General features: G+C 36.4%; 1 protein-coding gene across 1 annotated transcript in view; it reads right to left on the bottom strand.

Moving 5' to 3' along the window:
* RhoGAP102A (Rho GTPase activating protein at 102A) overlaps positions 1-20,256 on the bottom strand; it is a 382,252-nt gene that overhangs the window by 70,531 nt on the left and 291,465 nt on the right. The window contains exons 8-9 of the mRNA XM_090406360.1: positions 16,066-16,216; positions 6,035-6,186 (exon numbers count right to left, since the gene is read on the bottom strand). Coding sequence (XP_090262486.1) covers positions 6,035-6,186; positions 16,066-16,216 — 303 coding nt within the window. The remainder of the gene's footprint in view (positions 1-6,034; positions 6,187-16,065; positions 16,217-20,256) is intronic.

Below are 20,256 nucleotides of genomic sequence, written 5' to 3'. Positions count from 1 at the left end.
AAATAGTGCAATTGCAAAACAATGAAAATGTTTTTTCCTTACATGGTAAGGAAAAAACATAGAGAAAGATGGAACAATTTCGTAACAGAACTAGAAAAAGATTTATTTAAGCCACAACCCAAAACCTATAAAGTAATAAAATACATGAATAAAGAAATAAAAGAAAAGATAAAAATACAAACAATAGATTTAGAAAAATAGGTGACTTATTTCCAAAATTTTTGGACAGATGAGAAGAATGATATAAAATTTTATAAGACAAAGAATGACCTAATAGAAAATATCACAATGTTAGAACTGAAAAATATAATAAAGAAGATGAAAAATAGGAAAACACCAGGAGAAGACAATATAAATATAGAACTATACAAAAATGCAGGTGAAAAATTTAATGAAAGATTTCTGAAATTTTTTTAATATGGTTTGGATGTCCGGAAAAGCCCCTAACTCTTGGAAAAAAGCACTGGTTATTCCAATCTATAAAAAAGGAAATAAAGACAATTGCAATAATTGTAGAGGAATTAGCCTGCTGAATACAGGATATTCTGACTACATCTGAAGCTTCAGCTACATCTGAAGATGACTTACAAAGATCATTAAAATCATTAAATGATATCTGAAAGCAATATAATATGACAATATCTAAAGAAAAAACAAAAATAATGGCATTCCAAGGAGAAAACCTAATAAGAAGTAAAATAGTGATAGATGATAAAATAATAGAACAAGTAAATACTTTCAGATACTTGGGATGTGATCTATCATATGAAGAAGAAAAAGACATAGACACTAAAATATCAAACTTTGTCAAAGTAAATGGCATAATAAATAATATATTTAAGCCATCCCTAGTACAAAAACACACTAGAATCAGACTATATAATGTCTTGTCAAAACCAACTCTACTATACGGAAGTGAAACATGGACCATGAAAAGGAAAGATGAAAAACAAATTCGAACAGCAGAAATTAAGTTCCTCAGAAAAACAGCTGGATATACCAAGTGGGACCATAAAACAAATGAAGAAATCTTACAATCCCTGAAAATAAAACCAATTAATTACTACACAGGACAGTATAAACAAAAATGGCTAGAACATTTAAATAGAATGGACAACAGCAGACTACCAAAAATATTATACAGATACAAAATAAGTGGAAAAAGAAGAATCGGAAGACCAAGAAAGAGATGGCATGAGACCGGAACAGGCCACTTGGCCTAAATTCTATGTTAAGAAGAAGAAGAAGAAGATAGAGAGAGAGAGAGAGCTGATTGTGGTTTGTAAGCAAAATATTATCAAAAGTGAGAAGGAGTTAAGCATGTTTTTTTTCTTCTTGAAAAGAAAGAAGAAAGCATCAGCCTTGCTTACCTGTTTACCAAGTCTTGCAATAGCAGAAGTACCAAAGGAGAGGAAGGAAGGTAAAATTATTACACTTCACAAATGTGGTGATAAGGCTAAGGCTATAATAAATTATATGCCAATCTGCACACCTGGAGTTACAGTTAAGTTATTGACGAGCTTGGTAAGAGTTGGTAAGGATACAAAAGTAGGTTGATACCAACGGTCTTGTCTGTGCTTGTCAGCATGGGTTTGTTGAAGGGAGGCCATGTTTTATAACAAGGTGACAAATGTATTGGATAAGGGAGATGATTTAATAGTAGTACTTGGATTTTGCAAAGGCTTTTGATAGATTGCTACACCAGAAATTGATAACCAAACTGGAGCAGATGGGACTGGATGATAGATTAGTGAACTCAATAGGCAACCAGTTTCTCAGACAGGTATCAGCAAGTTGCATATGGGGATGCAGTATCCCATAAGAGGAAAATCACCAGTGGAGTGGTGTGCCACAGTGGTCTGTTTTGGGACTATTGTTATTTAATTTGTACAGTAGTGATATTGGGATGGGTTTAACTGGTGATATACAACTGTTTGCACATTATGTAAAACTAGGGAAAGTGATGAGGGGTCGAGCAGATTTTGTGGCTTTATAGGAGGACTTGAATAGAGGAGTATATGTGTGGGCAACAGTATGGACTTATCAGATCAATGTTGCAAAGTATAAGGTTCTAAAATTTGGTAAGCAAAAATGTAATGTAAAGCATACACTTGGTAGAGAAATTCTGGAGGAAGCTGAGGAGACAAAATCTTAGAATTAATATCAGAAATAAACACTTTATGGTTCTTCCATTGTATAAGGTCTTGATCAGGCCTCATATGGATTATTGTGCACAGATCTGGTTCCTTGGTTTCCATTATGTCCTTATCACTATGAAAACCAAGGAACCAGATCTGTGCACAATAATCCATATGAGGCCTGATCAAGACCTTATACAATGGAAGAACCATAAAGTGTTTATTTCTGATATTAATTCTAAGATTTTGTCTCCTCAGCTTCCTCCAGAATTTCTCTACCAAGTGTATGCTTTACATACACTTGGTATGTAAAGCATACACTTGAGTCCAAAAGTCCAGAGAAGAGTGGTGACTAAGGTGGCAACTGGTCTTTGGGATGTAGGATATGAAAACAGAATGGGAGAAGGGGATAGAACAAGGGAACATCCCTGGATAGTTGTATAAGGAGGGTGTGAGTAGGGACATAAGGAGCAGGTTCTTTGCTTGGAGAGTGGATGATGAGTGGAATGCATTGCCTGACATTGTGGCAAATGCAGATATGCTGACTGAGTTTAAAGCATGGTTTGTTGGGTGTAAAGCATGTGTAGTAGTGTGTGCCTTTCAGAATGAGTCTTTTGACTCCATGGAGATCTGGTGATAGTAATAATAATTTATTGCCTATGAAATCTGCTTTATGTGCTTCGCAAACAGATTGTAATTATATCTTCTTCAGAAAACATATCAAGCAAAAAACCTGTTCATTTCAGTAAGGTTTTTATTTTTTTTTATTTTTTGTAATTTATTCCCCTGTTCTCAAGTACATGAATTAATGAAATGAGACTTTAATAAGATTATCTAGAAATTAAATCTTCACTTTTTTTTTTAGTATCACATGAATAATGTCATTAAAATTATGGATATTATGAATATTATCCAATGATAACTAAATTATTATGAAGTCATATCATTCATGCTGTCAAATGATGCCATGTATGATACCCACACACAAATGCACTGATGTGTTATAAGTCTTACAACCTCGTTGATATTTAAAAAAACTGTTCAACGTTTTCTGTTTCTAAGAGAAGCACTCCTTACTATGTTCTCAACTTTTACCATCAGCCAGACAGATGAAGATTTCTTTAATTTCTAGTGGTTGAATTATAACTATGAACAATACTCAAAAAGTCTGAAGTTGTGGTCACAGGTTAAGGGAATGGTGGGGACAAGGATTGGGTTGATAACTGCAGGACTCTTTATAAACGCTAGGTCAGAAGTATATCAGGTTTCAGCAATTTATGTATATGAGAAAATGTATGTAAAATAAGATATTTAGATTTTTCGAAGGCCCTTGATGATAGTCATCAGCAAGTTGATTACCATCAAGTAAGTATCAGGAGGCAATACCCTGGAATAGGAAGGCGATTAATGGTGTGCCACAGCGGATGTGTTTTAGGGCAATTAATGATGATTCTTAGGAGAAGTTTAAATGGATATACAGTCTGCAGATGATGCAAAGTTGGAGTGACATGAGAAGTAAAACAGGGGTGTAGGTGAACAGCAGGATTTAAATAAACTGGCTACGTGGACATATAGATAGGCTATTACTTTGGTGCTGTATAAGGTTTTGAAATTTGAAATGCAAAGGATGGGATGCAATGCATACAATTTGGAGAGATATCTTGAAGGCAGTAAATGAAAAGTGACTTGGTGATGATGGTGCACAAGAAACAGAAATTTATTGATTACATGGCTAGAACTGTAATATGAGAAGTGTGGCTGAACAGCAAGATTTAAATAAACTTGCTGTGTGGGCATGTGAATGTGCTGTCAATTTTGAAAGATGACACATATGTACATTGATAGTGATAAGAAAAAAAAAATTTTTATGCGACTCATGTCCATGAGAGGCTGTAAACCTATAGCACATTAGTACTGTGGATTAGCTAAGGATTTTTTTTTCTATTTTTCTTTAATTTTTATACTTTTTTTGTATTATTTTATTTACTTTTTACCTGGTCTATAAACTCTCCTCTGGAGACCAAACATGGAACTTTTTCAATCCTCGTTAGGCCTCCAATAAGCAGAGTAGTGGTTTCACACTGGGCAACAAAATTCATGTAAAAGTAAAGAGGTTATAGTTCCATTGTATAAGGTCTTGATCAGAAATGAATGCAGATATGGTCACCTGGTTTTCAAGGAGATCAGTATATTTTGGAAAGGGCCTAGGAAAGAATAACTAAGTGGGTGTCATCTTTCTGGAATACTGAGTACAAAGACAGAATCAAAGCAAAGCCAATTGCAGGGGTGGACAGAACAAGGGGTGATATGATTGCAACATGTAAGTCAATGAAGGGGATCTATACCAAATTAATATACACTCCCTTCAGAACACAGACGATGCAATATGCCATTCGACTGCATACACATATTAGAAGAGCACATGTAGAGTCTGCAGCATCACATTTAGCTGTAGCAATGGTGTTGACATTGGAAGAAAAGACATTTAATGTTGAGCATTATTTTCATTCATATGGAGTTAGTAGAGCAAATAGTCCAAACTTATAACATGTTTGTGAGCAGTTTGTTCGTTGTTTCCATAAGTATGTTCCAAGCAATAGTGTCATCACTGCCTTAACTGACATGCTCAAAATACCAGGAGTGTTCTGCCACAATGCAAAGGGCATTCGGGGATACCATGAACCGAGAATGAGAATCACAAGTGTGTGCTGGAGCAAGTGTTTGGGATATGTTGAAGGAATGGGTATTCCACCATGACCCACCTTCAAACCTTGATGAACTAAGGGATAAAATTACACTATATGTCCAGCAGATATCCCAACCCTTGTTCTCCAAGATGACAAAGAACATTTACATGCACTAGAAACTTCTCTTAAAAGACAAAGTGCCCATTTCGAGCAGCTAATCTATCATCGCTAATGCTTTATTCAAACCAAGATTCCACTGATAGTTGTGGATGCACATATCATCATGTGTAAACATATATTTCTTTGTTAATAAACCTGTTTACTCCATAACATATATCGTTGTAGCTATAAAGATAAAATAACAGCGCAACCTGGATTCTGTTAAGGAGCAGTTTGATGAGCACTGTGTGTGAGAGTGAAGATAACTTCCCCCTCCACACACACACACACACACACACAACTCTGATTTCATGAGTCTGATAATGAGAACCATAAATCTTGTCATTCCTGGTCTATTTTACTCATGAGTACTTTGGATAATTTCAGACTACATTATTCCATTAATTAATTTAGTATGGTAGCCAGCAAAGGTTGGTTGATTGGTAGAGTCTCTGCTACTAATGGCTCACTCAAGTTAAGCAAGTCTGAGCGTGGTTAGTAGTTGGAAAGCAAACAATCGTTTGATGCTGTTGGCACTCTGCTGAGGACTGTTCATTCTCACAGGGTTAACTTTAGCCTGTAAACTGACGTATGTCAGACCTCTGTATCCTCGAGGGCACGTGGGAATATGACAATTTAATATAGTATAATTACTACATAAGCACTGTTAGTCTTCACTGACCTTTACACCATTACCACATAACTAGTATCAGACTAAATGACCATATATCCTCCCCACACTACTCTTCACCACCTTTTCCTCTGTTTTTTTTTTTTTTTTTTTTTGCATACTGTTCACTATGTTAGTGATCCATATTGTCAGTAAATTTGCTCTTTCAAAATATCTGTGAGTAATTGCTTGTAATGATCCCAAAACTTTATTTCATCTTGTGTAATCTAAGGGAATTATACAAATTAGGAAAATCAAAAATCATTAAGCTTCTATCCATTATAATTTAACTCAGATATTGAAAACAGTACTACACTGCACTACTTGATCATCCAGTTATATTAAAAGAATAAAAATAACAAACAAAGTGCATTACCAACCCAGTCTCCTGATTTGCTCCGCTTATCATCTGAGTTATGAGCAACACGAGCCAAGAATTCAAGCAGAGCCCATAAAGTATCCCTATTATGTGAAGGAAGGAGAAAGATAAGTAGACGAAGTGCTTCAATCTGTAGAGCATGATTATGTGTTTCTGGAAAGTGTAAATAAAAATAAAAATTATTCTAGAATCTTACTTCCTGTTTTTGGAGTGTACTAATGAGTAAAAATAAATTAATATATTAGCATTAAGTTAATACTAAGTTATCAGAGACAAATGACAATAATAATAATGTTCCTTCAATCTTCCCAAATGCTGAATCATGATACTAATGCACTACAGTTTTACAACCCGTTGTGTTCAAAATTACTATTTAAAAAAAATAATAACATGAAAGAAATTATATACACAGTATTGCATTATATTTATATATACAAAGTATTGCATTATATTTATATAAACAAAGTGTTGCATTATGTTAATATATTACAGAGATGTAATATACCTTTATTATAATAAATTTAGTTTAATCCTTTATTTAGTTTAATCCTTTATCCAAGTGTAAGCAAACAAAGTATGCGCCTGAAAATATCTTCAGGACTGAGGTAAGGTAGTGCAACACCAGGCAACTCCAAGCAAAGGTGGCCCAAGCTCTCATCGCTCCTTGTCTCAGTATCTCCCGTAATGCAAAGCACATCTCCTTGCAGACATGTATACTGCTATGCATTAAGGGAAGGGCCACTACCCAGACCGGTTTCAACCTTTATTGAGGTCTCGTCAGTGGGAGACAGACCCAAACGTGGAGATATTAAGGCAGAAGCAATAGGAGAGGTCATATTTACCTATAGGAGTTGCCAACAGGTGTACCACCTTATTATTGAATTACTCTGGATTTAGAGAAAGATGTTGGAAGTTTAATTTTCACTTGGTTAGACTATAATAAATTTAGTTTAATCCTTTATTCAAGTATAAGCAAACAAAGTTAATGCCTGAAAATATCTTCAGGACTGACGTAAGGTAGTGCAACACCAGACAACTCTGAGCAAAGGTGGACCAAGCCCTCTCCTGTTGCTTCTGCCTTAATATCTCCACGTTTGGGTCTGCCTCCCACTGACGAGACCTCAATAAAGGTTGAAACTGGTCTGGGTAGTAGCCCTTCCCTTAATGCACAGCAGTATACATGTCCGCAAGGAGATGTGCTTTGCATTATGGGAGATACTGAGACAAGGAGTGATGAGAACTTGGTCCACCTTTGCTCGGAGTTGCTTGGTGTTGCACTACCTTACCTCAGTCCTGAAGATATTTTCAGGCACAAACTTTGTTTGCTTACACTTGGATAAAGGATTAAACTAAATTTATTATAGTCTAACCAAGTGAAAAATAAACTTCCAACACCTTTATTATAGGCAGAATTTTTCACCTTATCATTTGGTTTCTACAACATGTATCTTCTATAAATATTTCCAAGGTAATGTTCTTATGAACTACCATCATACTCTACTACGTCCGTTAAAACATGTGTAGCTGCCATCCAACATCACTTCGTGATTCAACTCCAAGCCCAAGCTAACAGGACAAATTTCTTTTCCTTCTCCTTCACTGCTGTACTTTGGAACATACTTCTTTAAATAAGTTTCTCCTTGATCAACTTGAAACATACACACAGTACTAACATACTAACCAACCTCTTATATATGGGCAATTAAAATAAATAAAAAAAAATCACAGCATTAAAAAGAGGGATGATAACTTTATCTCTACTTGACAATTTATTCTTCAACATACAAGTAATTCTTTGAGCTATTTTGAAACAGGCTGGAACTTCAACTCTGTTCCATATCTCCCTCCGTATCATTAGTCCCCATCAACTGAATGTTCAGTTGTTTGCAGATGATGTGAAGCTTGGAAGGGTTATTAGTAATAGTGCAGATGTGGTAGTCATGCAAGAGGATTTGAACAAGCTAGACAGGTGGGCAAATGAATGGGGGTTTCGGTTTAATGCAGCAAAATGTAAGGTGTTGAGGTTTGGGAAATATCGATGGGACGCTGCATACTCTATGGGAGGAGTTATACTGGAGGAAGTAGAGAAAACAAGAGATCTGGGGTTGATGATTGATAGAAACCTGAAATTTAGGGGACATATTACAAAGGTGATGAAGGTAACACAAAGGATTGCTGCAATAATGAGAAAGACGCTGACCTGTAGAGATAAAAGAGTTATCATTCCTTTATATAAGACCCTGATCAGACCACACTTAGACTACTGTTCTCAGATTTGGTCCCCAGGATTTCAAGGGGATAAATTAACTGTGGAAAGAGTACAAAGGCAGATAACAAAGATGGTTTCAGGACTGTACAATGTTAGTTATGAGGATCGGCTGAGGGAATGTGGACTGCAGAGTTTGGTGGATAGAAGAAGGAGAAGTGATATGATTGAGACTTTTAAACTGTTGAGAGGTGGTTACGGGGTTGACCCTGGGGAGTTCTTTCGCTTGGTTGAACAGCGGGAAGGAGTGATGACAAGGGGCCATCCCAGGAAGTATGAAAGGAAACTGTGAGCAAGAGGGTGAGGAGTGGTTTCTTTGCATGGAGGGTTGTTGAACCATGGAATGCACTGCCTGATAGAGTGGTGAGAGCGACAATGGTCAATGAGTTAAGGAGTAGTATGATAGACTTTGTGTTTCCTGGGAGGGACCTCCCATGTTGAGTCTTGATAGGCTTGTGTTTCCTGGGAAGGACCTCCTGCGATGAGTCTTTTGACTCCTTGGAGGCCTAAATAATAATAATATGTAATATTTTCATTCCAATGTGCTTTACCTTACATTTTACCACATTAAGCTGATCATTTTCCTACACCCACATTACCAATTGGTGTAAATCTTCTTGCATGATGTCTACATCCCTTAACTACTGCCCTCACAAATTTTGCATCAGCAATAAACAACTGAATACTCCCTCTCAAATCATTCCTATATCTTTAATATACAAAATAAAGAGTTATAGCCCTAGTACAAAGCCTTGAGTCAATCCATATGCAATGATACACAATTTTATGCAGGATGGATTTATAAAAGGTAGGCCCTGCCTTAGTAATTTACTCGCATTTCATAATAGAGTGATAATTGAATTTGAAGCGAAATGGTTATACCATAATAGTGCTGGACTTTACAAAGGCCTTTGACAGCACATGGAAAACTCTTACATAAGCTAGGGCAAAGAGGAATGGATGTGGTGGCTGACAAACAGACATCAGAGAGTCATATGGCATGGAATCTGTACAAATGAGGGTGAGTACTCAATTACAATCGATAATACACAATTGAAAAGTGCTCACTTAACTATTTTTATTACTTCTGTCATTTTCCTGCAACTGGTAATAATTTAAATTACCCTTCCATAATAATTCTTCTTCTTCTTACTTGCTATGCAGCAAAAAAAAAAAAAACCATCTTTAAGATTTACTTTAGTAGCTAATTTTTGTTCAGAATCTGATTTTGTCCTGTTTTCCCTTAATACCTGACCTTTGTACTGTATATGAACATGCTGATTACCATTTACATTTTCTTTCTTTTTGCAGCTCCTACTTTGTGTTGCAACCCACCCATTTAATTATCACTTGGTTTTCTTCCTGACCCTGGGTATGCAGTATGATACCACTTCCCTCAAAACAATCCTGATAAAAGGACTCTGATCCCTAAAATTGGGACTGTCTGAAAATTGTTCCTGATATCAGTTGTTTCAATTATTCCTTTAGTATCTGTATAAATTCTATAAATTCCAATTCTATCATGCATGTGCCCTTTTCACCCTCTAATCCACATCTCCATCACTGAAGCTCCAGAATAATTGCTCGGCCTGTGCTAATCAGCCAATGCAAGGTTATGTCCATCTTTTTGTGCATCTCCAATCTATTGCACCAACCAACAACATATATTTTATTCTGTTAGACAACCTAACACCAGATAGTCTTAAATGAACTGTCTCAACAGGGACTAAAATCCACCTCAACTTCTGTTTTTGTTGGTTCAAGTCTTCTACTATTATTAGTTACCCTTTCTCTTGTCCTAGAACTTCTATCCTCCCTGAAAATACAATACCCTTTACATTCTATCCTTATAATTACAAATACAGGCCACTAAATTAGAAACCTTTATGCAGATGTACATAAACGTCACTTACCAAGCATGTAGATGCAAAATACTTGACCACTCGTCAATAGTGTTTATCACCATGGGAAAAACAAAGGATCCTTCGGAGTTCAATAAAGTGATTATAGTGAGAGACAGTCTGGCTGGAAACACAATTTTTTAATCATCCAAGCTGATATCCCAGGTGTTTAATCAACAGGAAAATAACCTAAATTGCTTGTGTAAGAGGTGCCATGGTCCTAAGACAGTCTGTCAAGAATGAGATCACTGTCATCTGAGAAGGTTTGTACAGACAAACATAACTTCCTGTGTGCAGCAATTGACTGAAGCCTTTAATAAAAGCTGTTCTTGAGACATATCGCACTGAACTATGTGATTTGAAGAGGATCAGTATTAGCAGTTGGATGCCTATACAAAAACCACTGATTTTTGCAAAGAACTGGAAAGCTCATCTACAGTGGTGTCAAGAACACTGTGACTAAACACTGGAAGACTGTAAAAAAGTCATGTTGTCCGATGAGTCATGGTACACCTTGTTCTGTAGCAACAGTAGGGAGAGAGTTTGGCAGTATCCCTATGAAAATATGAAACAAGCTTACCTTATAAGCATAATTCAAGGTCCTAAAGGTACTGTCATGATGTGGGCATGTTCTGTTGGTATGGAACAAGTCCCTGATATTGCTGGATGGTTGGATACCCTCCAAGAAATATATGAACATTGTTGCTGATCATATCCACCATCCTGCAATGTTGACTTTTATCCGGCAGGTGACAGTTGTTTCATGGACGACAATGCTACTGTCCACTGCACAAAAAACTGTTCAGCAAGCATGACTTCCCCCATCCTCCCTGTCTACCACAAAACAATCCAGGAGCAAAATCCTCTTCCATCAAATCTGAGTTAAAAGACTGGCTGGTGAACGAATGATATGTTGTAGATGCAATCCAACACTTTGTGGAATCTATGCCAAATTGCATATGTGCTGTAATTCGCTTAAAGGAAGTCCCATAGTATTAAATAAAAGTTTCTAACTCATTGGCCAGTTTGTGTATATTACCTTCTGTCAGCCAGGTCTCACTGATACCAATAATTTTTAGCAGAGGTGAATCAACCAATCCCAAAACTACTCTCTTTTATTTCTGATAATTCTGGAATTTGTTAGTATGTGCATTTCGATATCCCTTGGATCCACAATTACTCCTTCCATGATGTGTTTACCAACACATCAAGATTTAAAATGTAGAAAGAGTACTTGGCATTTCCTAATGATTTCAGTGCTGATACTCATTTCCCAGTATTGGCTAGATATATATAATATAAATATCAATATAATTACATACATTTTATAAACTGATAAATTTTATAAATCATAAATATGATGATAACATAACGATGATCTTGAATGCAAAAGAAATAAAGAAATAAGGCATACAATATTTTATTATTATTATTATTATTATGCGACACCTCCAAGGAGTCCAAAGACTTATCGAGGGAGAGCACCTACTCTACATCTGTCTCCACCACTCAATCCACCAACTAACTGCAACTAACACCAACGCCATCTACCGCCCACCACTAGTATTTCCACAGACAATCACAAACATCCATGCCCACAGCAGGATATATATATAAATATCAGTGGCATCGTGTGCCCATTTAGGTTGGGTGTGCTGTCATGTAGCTTATGCAACCCACGCTACAAAATTCAAGTCGATTTGACCGTATGACATTTTTATTGATGTATGAAAGTTTTAAGAGTGTATAACTCATCTTAATTGGTGTATAATAACTCATCATACATCTAATGCAATTAATTGTAGGATAACTTCAAATACTTTAATTTATCAATTAATTGTAACCAAATCTGTTCAGAGTGGGGACAATGTGTTTGTTTTAAGATACTGTATATTAGAAAACAATAATGAGGGAGAATGCTATATTTGTTTGGTATATCTGAATGACTCAAAGGCATAGGTATATCTGAATTACTCAATCTCAAAGGTGTAAAATTTGGAAGAGGAGGACAAGGCTTACCTCCTTTGACTACAATACTGTTTCCCATTGTAAATATGGGCAAAAATACGTTCAATTGACACAATAACCAATCACAGCTACTGTCTCAGAGCTCACCCTACCTCACCTTCTGAGTGGTTTAAAACTACTAGAATGCCTAAGAATTTCATTGCTGCACCATCTGTACATTTTTTCAAAGTGCTCAAAGATGTATGTATTGTGAACACACACACCTGAGCTATTATCTCGAATGTGATGCAATGTTTAAGCGACGAAAAGTAATATATTGGGATATATATATCCCAATTACTCAATCTCAAAGGTGTAAAATTTGGAAGAGGAGGACAAGGCTTACCTCCTTTGACTACAATACCGTTTCCCATTGTAAATATGGGCAAAAATACATTCAATTGGATTGATTGACACAATAACCAATCACAGCTATTGTCTCAGAGCTCACCCTACTTCACCTTCTGAGTGGTTTAAAACTACTAGAATGCTAAGAATTTCACTGCTGCACCATCTGTACATTTTTTCAAAGTGCTCAAAGATGTATGTATTGTGAACACACACACCTGAGCTATTATCTCGAATGTGATGCAATGTTTAAGCGACGAAAAGTAACCTCTTCATGAAACATTAGTATATTGTCTTTACATTTAGGAATCACATAAAGTCTGAAAACAAATAGTGGAGTCTTTAACAGGAATAAATGCAAAAATATGATATCAGTGATACTGTTATTTGGTGGATGAGCACCACATGCCTAGCACATCCTGAATATTTGCCCTTGATATATATATATATATATATATATATATCCCAATCAGGATATACTGTGACTCTGTTAAGGTTAGGTGTTGGGTAGTCCACAAACAGTGCCAAATATGGTACCCAACTAAAAATTCAGTTTTAACTAAAGCTGAAATACTCCTCAAAAGACGTATTAAATACACACATACACACTCTAGTTTAAGTGAAGATATATTGAATCATCTAGGATGACAGGAACATTTACAAGTAAAGGTTATTTAAACTGAATGGTGTAGTTCCTATGCATAAAGAGGCATCTCTAAGCAGTGGAGCCTCTTTATGCATAGGAACTATTTTTTCCTCTTTCCACATCTTTCTACATCTAGAGCCCGGGGAAAAGCTCTAGATGTAGCTAGAGCTTTTCCCCGGGCAGGAAAAGCTCTAGCTACATCACTGCTCAGGAGACTCCAAAATGAAGCAACAAATTATTTATCATTCCCAGATCCCAAAAAACCGAAGAATGTGATTAAGTTTCAACCATGTGAAAATTTTCAACATTGCTTCATCAATTATTTTATTCAAACAGTAGAGTGATAGTTTCAGACTAAGAACTTGGCAACGAAAGCTCTCCTACTTGTTGATGATGACCAGCTTATAGCATACAACTTAAGTATTCCCTGGGATTTGTAACAGTGAAATTGTTGCACCTGAACATCACTTCATTGATTCAACTGATGGGAAATCATTATGTCATCACAAACTTTAAGATGAAGAACCATAGGCTCATATTCAAACACTGCTCTGTGGTAGCCAATGAAGAAGACATACCAACATTAAAAGAATTCTCCCAAAGTATAAGAGAATGTGAGTCAGAAATTGTTGTCATTATGAAAAAATTTGTTGTTGCAAACTGTGTTTAGTTCGAATGGTTCAAACTCATCTAACAACAAGAAATCAAACAAGTGGCACAGCTTGAAGCAAACCTCTCTGTTTTGAAAGAAAATCAAAAGATGTAGAGAAGCTTGTTTAATCTCATTCTAAAGACTTCAGTGAAGAAGAAATCGTTGACACAGAAAAAGAAGCTGACTCAGAACCTGAACATTGAGACTACAAAAGAACTCATGATGCAAAATCAGAAGGAAACTGCTGATAAGGCAGATAAACTGAAGTTATTGTTATCTTCATATAACCATGAGTATGATAGAGCATTCAGGTCTTGTTAGGAATAAATTCTCATATTGAGCCATATGCCTTTATCCTGAATGAGATGAACAAAAACTGAAAATAAAATAGGTAATAATAGATTTCTTTCTTTAAGAAAATCGTGACTCACTCCTGCTCACTTTCAGAAGGATGTCAAGAATCTATCCCTTCCACATCAGTCATACAAACTTTTGTACAGTTTTTTGCACTGACAACATCAAAAACACAGGAAAGATCCCTAGCTTTTACCCTCCATTAACAAGCAGGGCAACGATGATACCCCAAGAAATTACAAAACTAATTAAAGAAGTTTTATAGGGAACCTCAACTGACTGACAAAAGGTACAACACTATTCATCAAGTTATTGATTCCATAGATGGGATTATGCTTTGTTTTAGAACAGTTTGTCAAAGAAAACATTTTTTCATTAAAAATTTTTATAATTTCCGAGGCTTCTGATTGCTCACAAAATTGTTTAACTGTGAAAAGCTCCTAACCACAAGTTTTTCTAGTTCAAAATAATCATGGTAAGCCAGAACTCACTTTACAACATCCTTCAAAAGTCATTAAATTTTGAAATTTCTAATCCTGCATGAAACAAATATACAGGGTGTTCGGGATAAATTTGACAGTTTCGTAAGGAAAAAGAAAATCTTCTTTGTATCTATTAAATTTAATGAATTGACAAAAAAACATTACAGGCAGAGTTAATTACAATACTATCAACAAGATTTACTCAAAATAACCACCATTAGCATCGATCACAGCTTCAATTCTGCTTCGGAACCTCGAACAAGCTGATGCTACAGTCTCCCTGGGAAGGGCCGCAAAAACTGTTTTAATTTTATCCATTAACTGGGCTTTTGTATTACTGGAAGTGCGATTGGTGTCTTTTTCAACTGCGCCCCATACAAAATAATCCATGGGGTTAAGGTCTGGGGAGTTTGGAGGCCAAACATTTGGACTGGTGAAGTCGTAGAAATTTTCAGACAACCATTTTTGACTTTTCCCAGAGTGTGGCAAGGGGCCGAATCCTGCTGCCATACATACGGCCTACCATTGGCTACCCTTGTTATCCAGGGCTTGACTACAGTTAGCAACTCCACGAACAAAGCCCGAATTCCAATGCCAGGGTTCTTCAACACCTGTTCCTGCAGATTTGCGAGGAATTCTGCTGTACGAACGCAATCAGATCGTCTGCTAGGGATCTTTCTTCTTGCTACATCCTCGTAGTCACCATTGCAAGTCTCTAGTTCATGCCTGATTGTTTTTACTGTATTCAGGGAGCATTGGGCAGCAGTCGTAATATCCTTATTTTGATGGCGGGCACGAATCATCATGATACAAGTTATTCTCTTCCATGATTCAGGTGGGTTCCAGCTATCCATCCTTTCTGACATCTTGTATATGAATGAAGAAGGGTCCAAACTTTTAAATGAAGAGAAGTGTGTGTTAATACATGTAACTTACGGAAAAATATAATTAATTATAAATATGTCAAATTTATCCCGAACACCCTGTATGTTAAGAAATCGTATTTCTGCTCCATGAGTAAAAATGGATACTTCAATTTCAAATTTGCTGCAGTGACCTGCACAAAGTGTTTTAAGTATCATTTTAGCATGTACATAAGCCAAATAAGTTTGAAAACTAAGAGGTGCTGCAGTTCATCAGTTGATATCAGAAATGGAACTAGAAGGAGAATTAATAATGTAAGAGAATGATTACAGCCCAGTTATGAATGTTGCTATCAAATGTAATAGCCTTTTTACCCTATGCTGTGTTTCATAACAAGAATTTCCCACAATGCATCATTTGACTCCATGAAAGTCTGATGATGATACTAAAAATAATAATAAAGTAGAAGTCAAATTAGGTGATTTTAAAGTATTAACAAATGTACTCCTTACTTTGAGTAGCCACAAATGCAGGGTATAGATCTCTGGTCAAGAGAGGCTCAGGAAGATCACGGAAATATTCTTTCAGTAGCTGTGCTACATCATGAGGATGATGCTCTTCTGTAAGTTTTAAATCCACTCCACCATCGAAATCTTCTCTGAGCTTCAGTAAAAAAAAAATATATGGTATAAATTATAGTATGACAAAGAATCATAATAATAAGAATATTAAGATTTTATAACACTAACAATACTCTTAAAACATAACAGGCACCCAGTTTTCTCAAGAAGAACATATTATAGTTATTAATTTTATTATTACCACAGACAACTCCAATGAGTCCTTAGACCTCATCGAGAGAGGCCCTAAACATCATGTCAAGAACTATCCAACAATTGCGCAGTATCTATCATACTTTGCTTTGAACTCATTCACAGTCATGGCACCAACATCAGATTTTGGCAACCTATTCCACTCATTCACTACTCACCAAGCACAAAACCTAGTTCTAACATACTTGCTAACTGCACTCTTACTTAGTTTTCATGGATTGCCCCTTTTGGTAAACAACGATGTATGCTTTGCATCCCATTGTTGCTTACCAAATCTCAAAACCTTACACTGAAATGACAGTTCCACTTACCTGCTCATTCATGCAATCTATTCAAGTCCTCTTGTAAGGCATTAACAATCAGCCTGATTGTGCATTGCTCTCCCCAGTTTTGCATCATCTGCAAACAGCTGGATGTCACTAGATAAACCCAACCCAATATAATTAACGTACAAATTGAACAACAATGGCCCTAAAACTGACCCCAGTGGCACACCAATGGTGACCTTTCTCTTTTAAGATACTGCAATCCCATATACAACTTTCTGATACCTATCTGACAGCCAGTCACTGATACAACACAGAAGTCTGTTATCCAATCCCATCTGTTTCAATTAATTTAAGAGCTTGTCATGTGGCAGTCTATCAAAAGCCTTTGCAAAATCCAAGTACACCACTGTATATGCATCTCCTCTGTCCAAGGTATTTGTCACCTTGGTATAGTACATAAGTAAGTTAGTGAAACATGATCTCCCCTTAACAAACCCATGCTGATAACCACAGAGAATACTGCTGTTATCAACCCAATTCTGTATCCTACTTCTCACCAATCTCTCCAGGACCTTCACCACAACCTCCAGATATACAAACTGGCCTATAATTTGAAGCTACTACAGCCTTTATGCAGTGGAACAATTTTACCCTCTTTCCACTCCCTTGGAACCTGTGCTGTCACAAAACTCTTATTAAACAGTCATGCCATTGCTACTGCCAGTTCCCTGGAACATTGTGTAGGATGCGTGGTGATATGTCATCAAATCCTATCGCCTTATTAACATCAAGGTTATTTATTTCCTCAAATACCTTCTGCTCACTCAGAATTAAGTTATCCTCTCCTATGTTCTCTACAGTTAAGTTCATGATTCCACCCTGATCATCAGAATGAAACACCGTTATAAATTGATCACTGAATACCTCAACAATGTCTTCTGCAGCGGTTACCATTTTACCACTTTCATCCCTTAACTTCATCTTTCCATGATCATTCTTCCTTCTACTTGTCACATATCCAAAAAAACTCTAGGGTTTTTCTTAGCCTGATTTGCCAATTTCTGCTCATACTCTACTTTTGTTTTCCTTACTAACTGAGTCACTCTCCTGGCTTGTTCTTTATATTCTTCATGTGACTGATTACCATTATTCATCTTGTACTTCCTCCAAAGTACTTTCTTTTTCCAGATTTCATGCTTAAGCTCCACATTCATCCATTTTACACCTACCTTAATTCAGCCTTTTGGCCTTTGGGATACATTTGTACATTGATGCTGTTATGTATTTCTTTGTAAGTTCCCATGCAGCATTTATTTCCTTACTACTCAACTCCTCATTCCATGTTATAGCTTGAAGTTGTCTCCTAAGCTTGTCATAATCACCAGCCTTATAATTCCACATATATCCTTTCCTCGCAAAAGCCTGCATATGACTAGCCACAACACAGGTGATTACTTCATGATCACTTTCACCAATTGGAGGAAAATGTGATACCCTTCTAACAATTACATCCTCTGATGAAATGATGAGATCTAGAACTCTTGATCCAAGCATGCCTTTCTTTACATGCTGCCTGAGATAGTTATCTCTCAAGAACTCGGAAATTCACTTTCCTTATTCGCAAATGCTATCTCTTCATTTCAATCTATACCACCATAATTAAAATCACCCATAATAATTACCCTTCCTATGTTCACTAATCCAAGTTGAACATTTCTTCATCACCATCTTCCACATTCCGAGGCCTATAGCAACATCCAACTAAATATGTCTTCCTCTCAACCTCCACGTTATACCACACTGCCTCATAACCATAGCACTATTTCCCCTTTTCTTGACTACCTTATGTGGACTTAATTCCCCTGCTATCATCAGCAGCACTCCCCCCCCCCTCCCTTCCTGCTCTTTCTATCCTCATGAAAAATACTGGACCCTTCCATTTCTATTGTTATGATATCATCTTCATTCAATCATGTTTCCTTTATTCCAATGATTTGTGGGCGAATAAACTCAATCACTGAAACAATTTCATCCCCTTTATTTCTGATACTTCTGGCATTTGTAATCACACACAATAGTTCATTTTTAAGTCTATAGCCAGTCATATTCAAGCCATATGTTGGTTGTGATTTCCCGACTACACCTGCCAAATCACCTCTATCACCACTTACCACATATACCTGCTCAGTCTCCACTTCTCCACCCACATTGCAATATATTCCATCTTCATTCCCCCCCCCCTCCGTCTCCCTGTTCCTCTTGCATTCAAGTTATTATTATTACAGGTATCTCCATGGAGTCAGTAGACTCATTGCGGGAGACCCAAACTAGCAAAACAATATCTGTCATATCTCTTCTTGAATTCATTTACAGACAAAGAGCTCACAACTAAGTCAGGCAATGAATTCCACTTATTCACCACCCTCCAGGCAAAAAACCTTGTTCTGATACCCTTGTTAACCACACTCTTCTTTAATTTCCAGGTATGACCTCTTGTTCTTCCATCACTATCACACAGCTGAAACATTTCCCCTGCATCAATCCCTTCAGTAATTTAAATGTTTCTATCATATCCCCTCTTTGTGCTAGCAAGAATATTTACAATATAAATGAAAATAAGTATCTATTGTGAGAGTAAGCAGATTGCTGTACATAGTGAACGTAAGTTAACATAGGAGAAAGCTCACTCTCGGTATGTTATTTAGTCTAATGTGTAAGAGTGACTAGGTAAGTTGTATTAAATTGTGTTTAAGTTGATAAGATAGAATTGTAAGAGAACTAAGCCTAAGATAGAATCACTTGTAATTTCTTTATATCCATATACATATGTTGAGTGAACATCATCATCATCATCATCAAATTCCTGCCGTGTACCCTCAAGGGGTGTACAGGATATGACAGTACTACATGAAAAAATTACATCATTACTAACTTCCTATCTACAATTTTCCTCCAAATCAGTCTGTTACTTGTCAAGACTCCAACATTATCAGATCTAATATTTCTATTGTCTAAGGCACTTTTTTACCGTATCAATCCACCTATATCTTGGTCTTCCTCTGGGTCGTTTTCCTGCCAACCTGGCAGAGAACACTTGTTTTGCTAATCTTTCCTCTCCCATTCTATTTAAGTGACCATACCACCTGAGATTAGCTCTGCTAACACATTCCTGGATGCTGCAATGTCAAGTTCTTTCCTAATATCCTCATTTTTAATATGATATTGCCATTGATGCCATCTGTTCAGGCCTCTAATCTTTCTCAGGACTCTCATATCTGCGGTCTCTAGTCTTTGGTCAAGTGTTTTACTTCTGACCCAGCTCTCAGATCCATAAGTTAAAACTGGTTTGAACACTGTCTTGTATACAGCTAATTTAGTGTTCCGACTAATTTCTCTCTTATTCCATATGAATTTATTCAATTGACTTCCCACCATACCAGCTTTGCTGATACTGTTGTCTATATATATATTTAATTTACCATCTTCAGTAAAAATCGTGCCTAAGTAGCTGAAATGTTTTACTTGTTCCACAGGTTCTCCGTTCACAACACAGTTGACATTTTCAATGATTCTGCCTATTTTCATTGTCTTTGTCTTTTTA

The sequence above is a fragment of the Typopeltis vanoorti genome, chromosome 16 (assembly GCF_054136105.1).
Source record: "Typopeltis vanoorti isolate ZY-2024b chromosome 16, IOZ_Tvanoo_1.0, whole genome shotgun sequence".
NCBI classification, from domain to species: Eukaryota; Metazoa; Arthropoda; class Arachnida; order Uropygi; family Thelyphonidae; genus Typopeltis; species Typopeltis vanoorti.
This window is presented reverse-complemented; position numbering and strand designations above follow the sequence as displayed.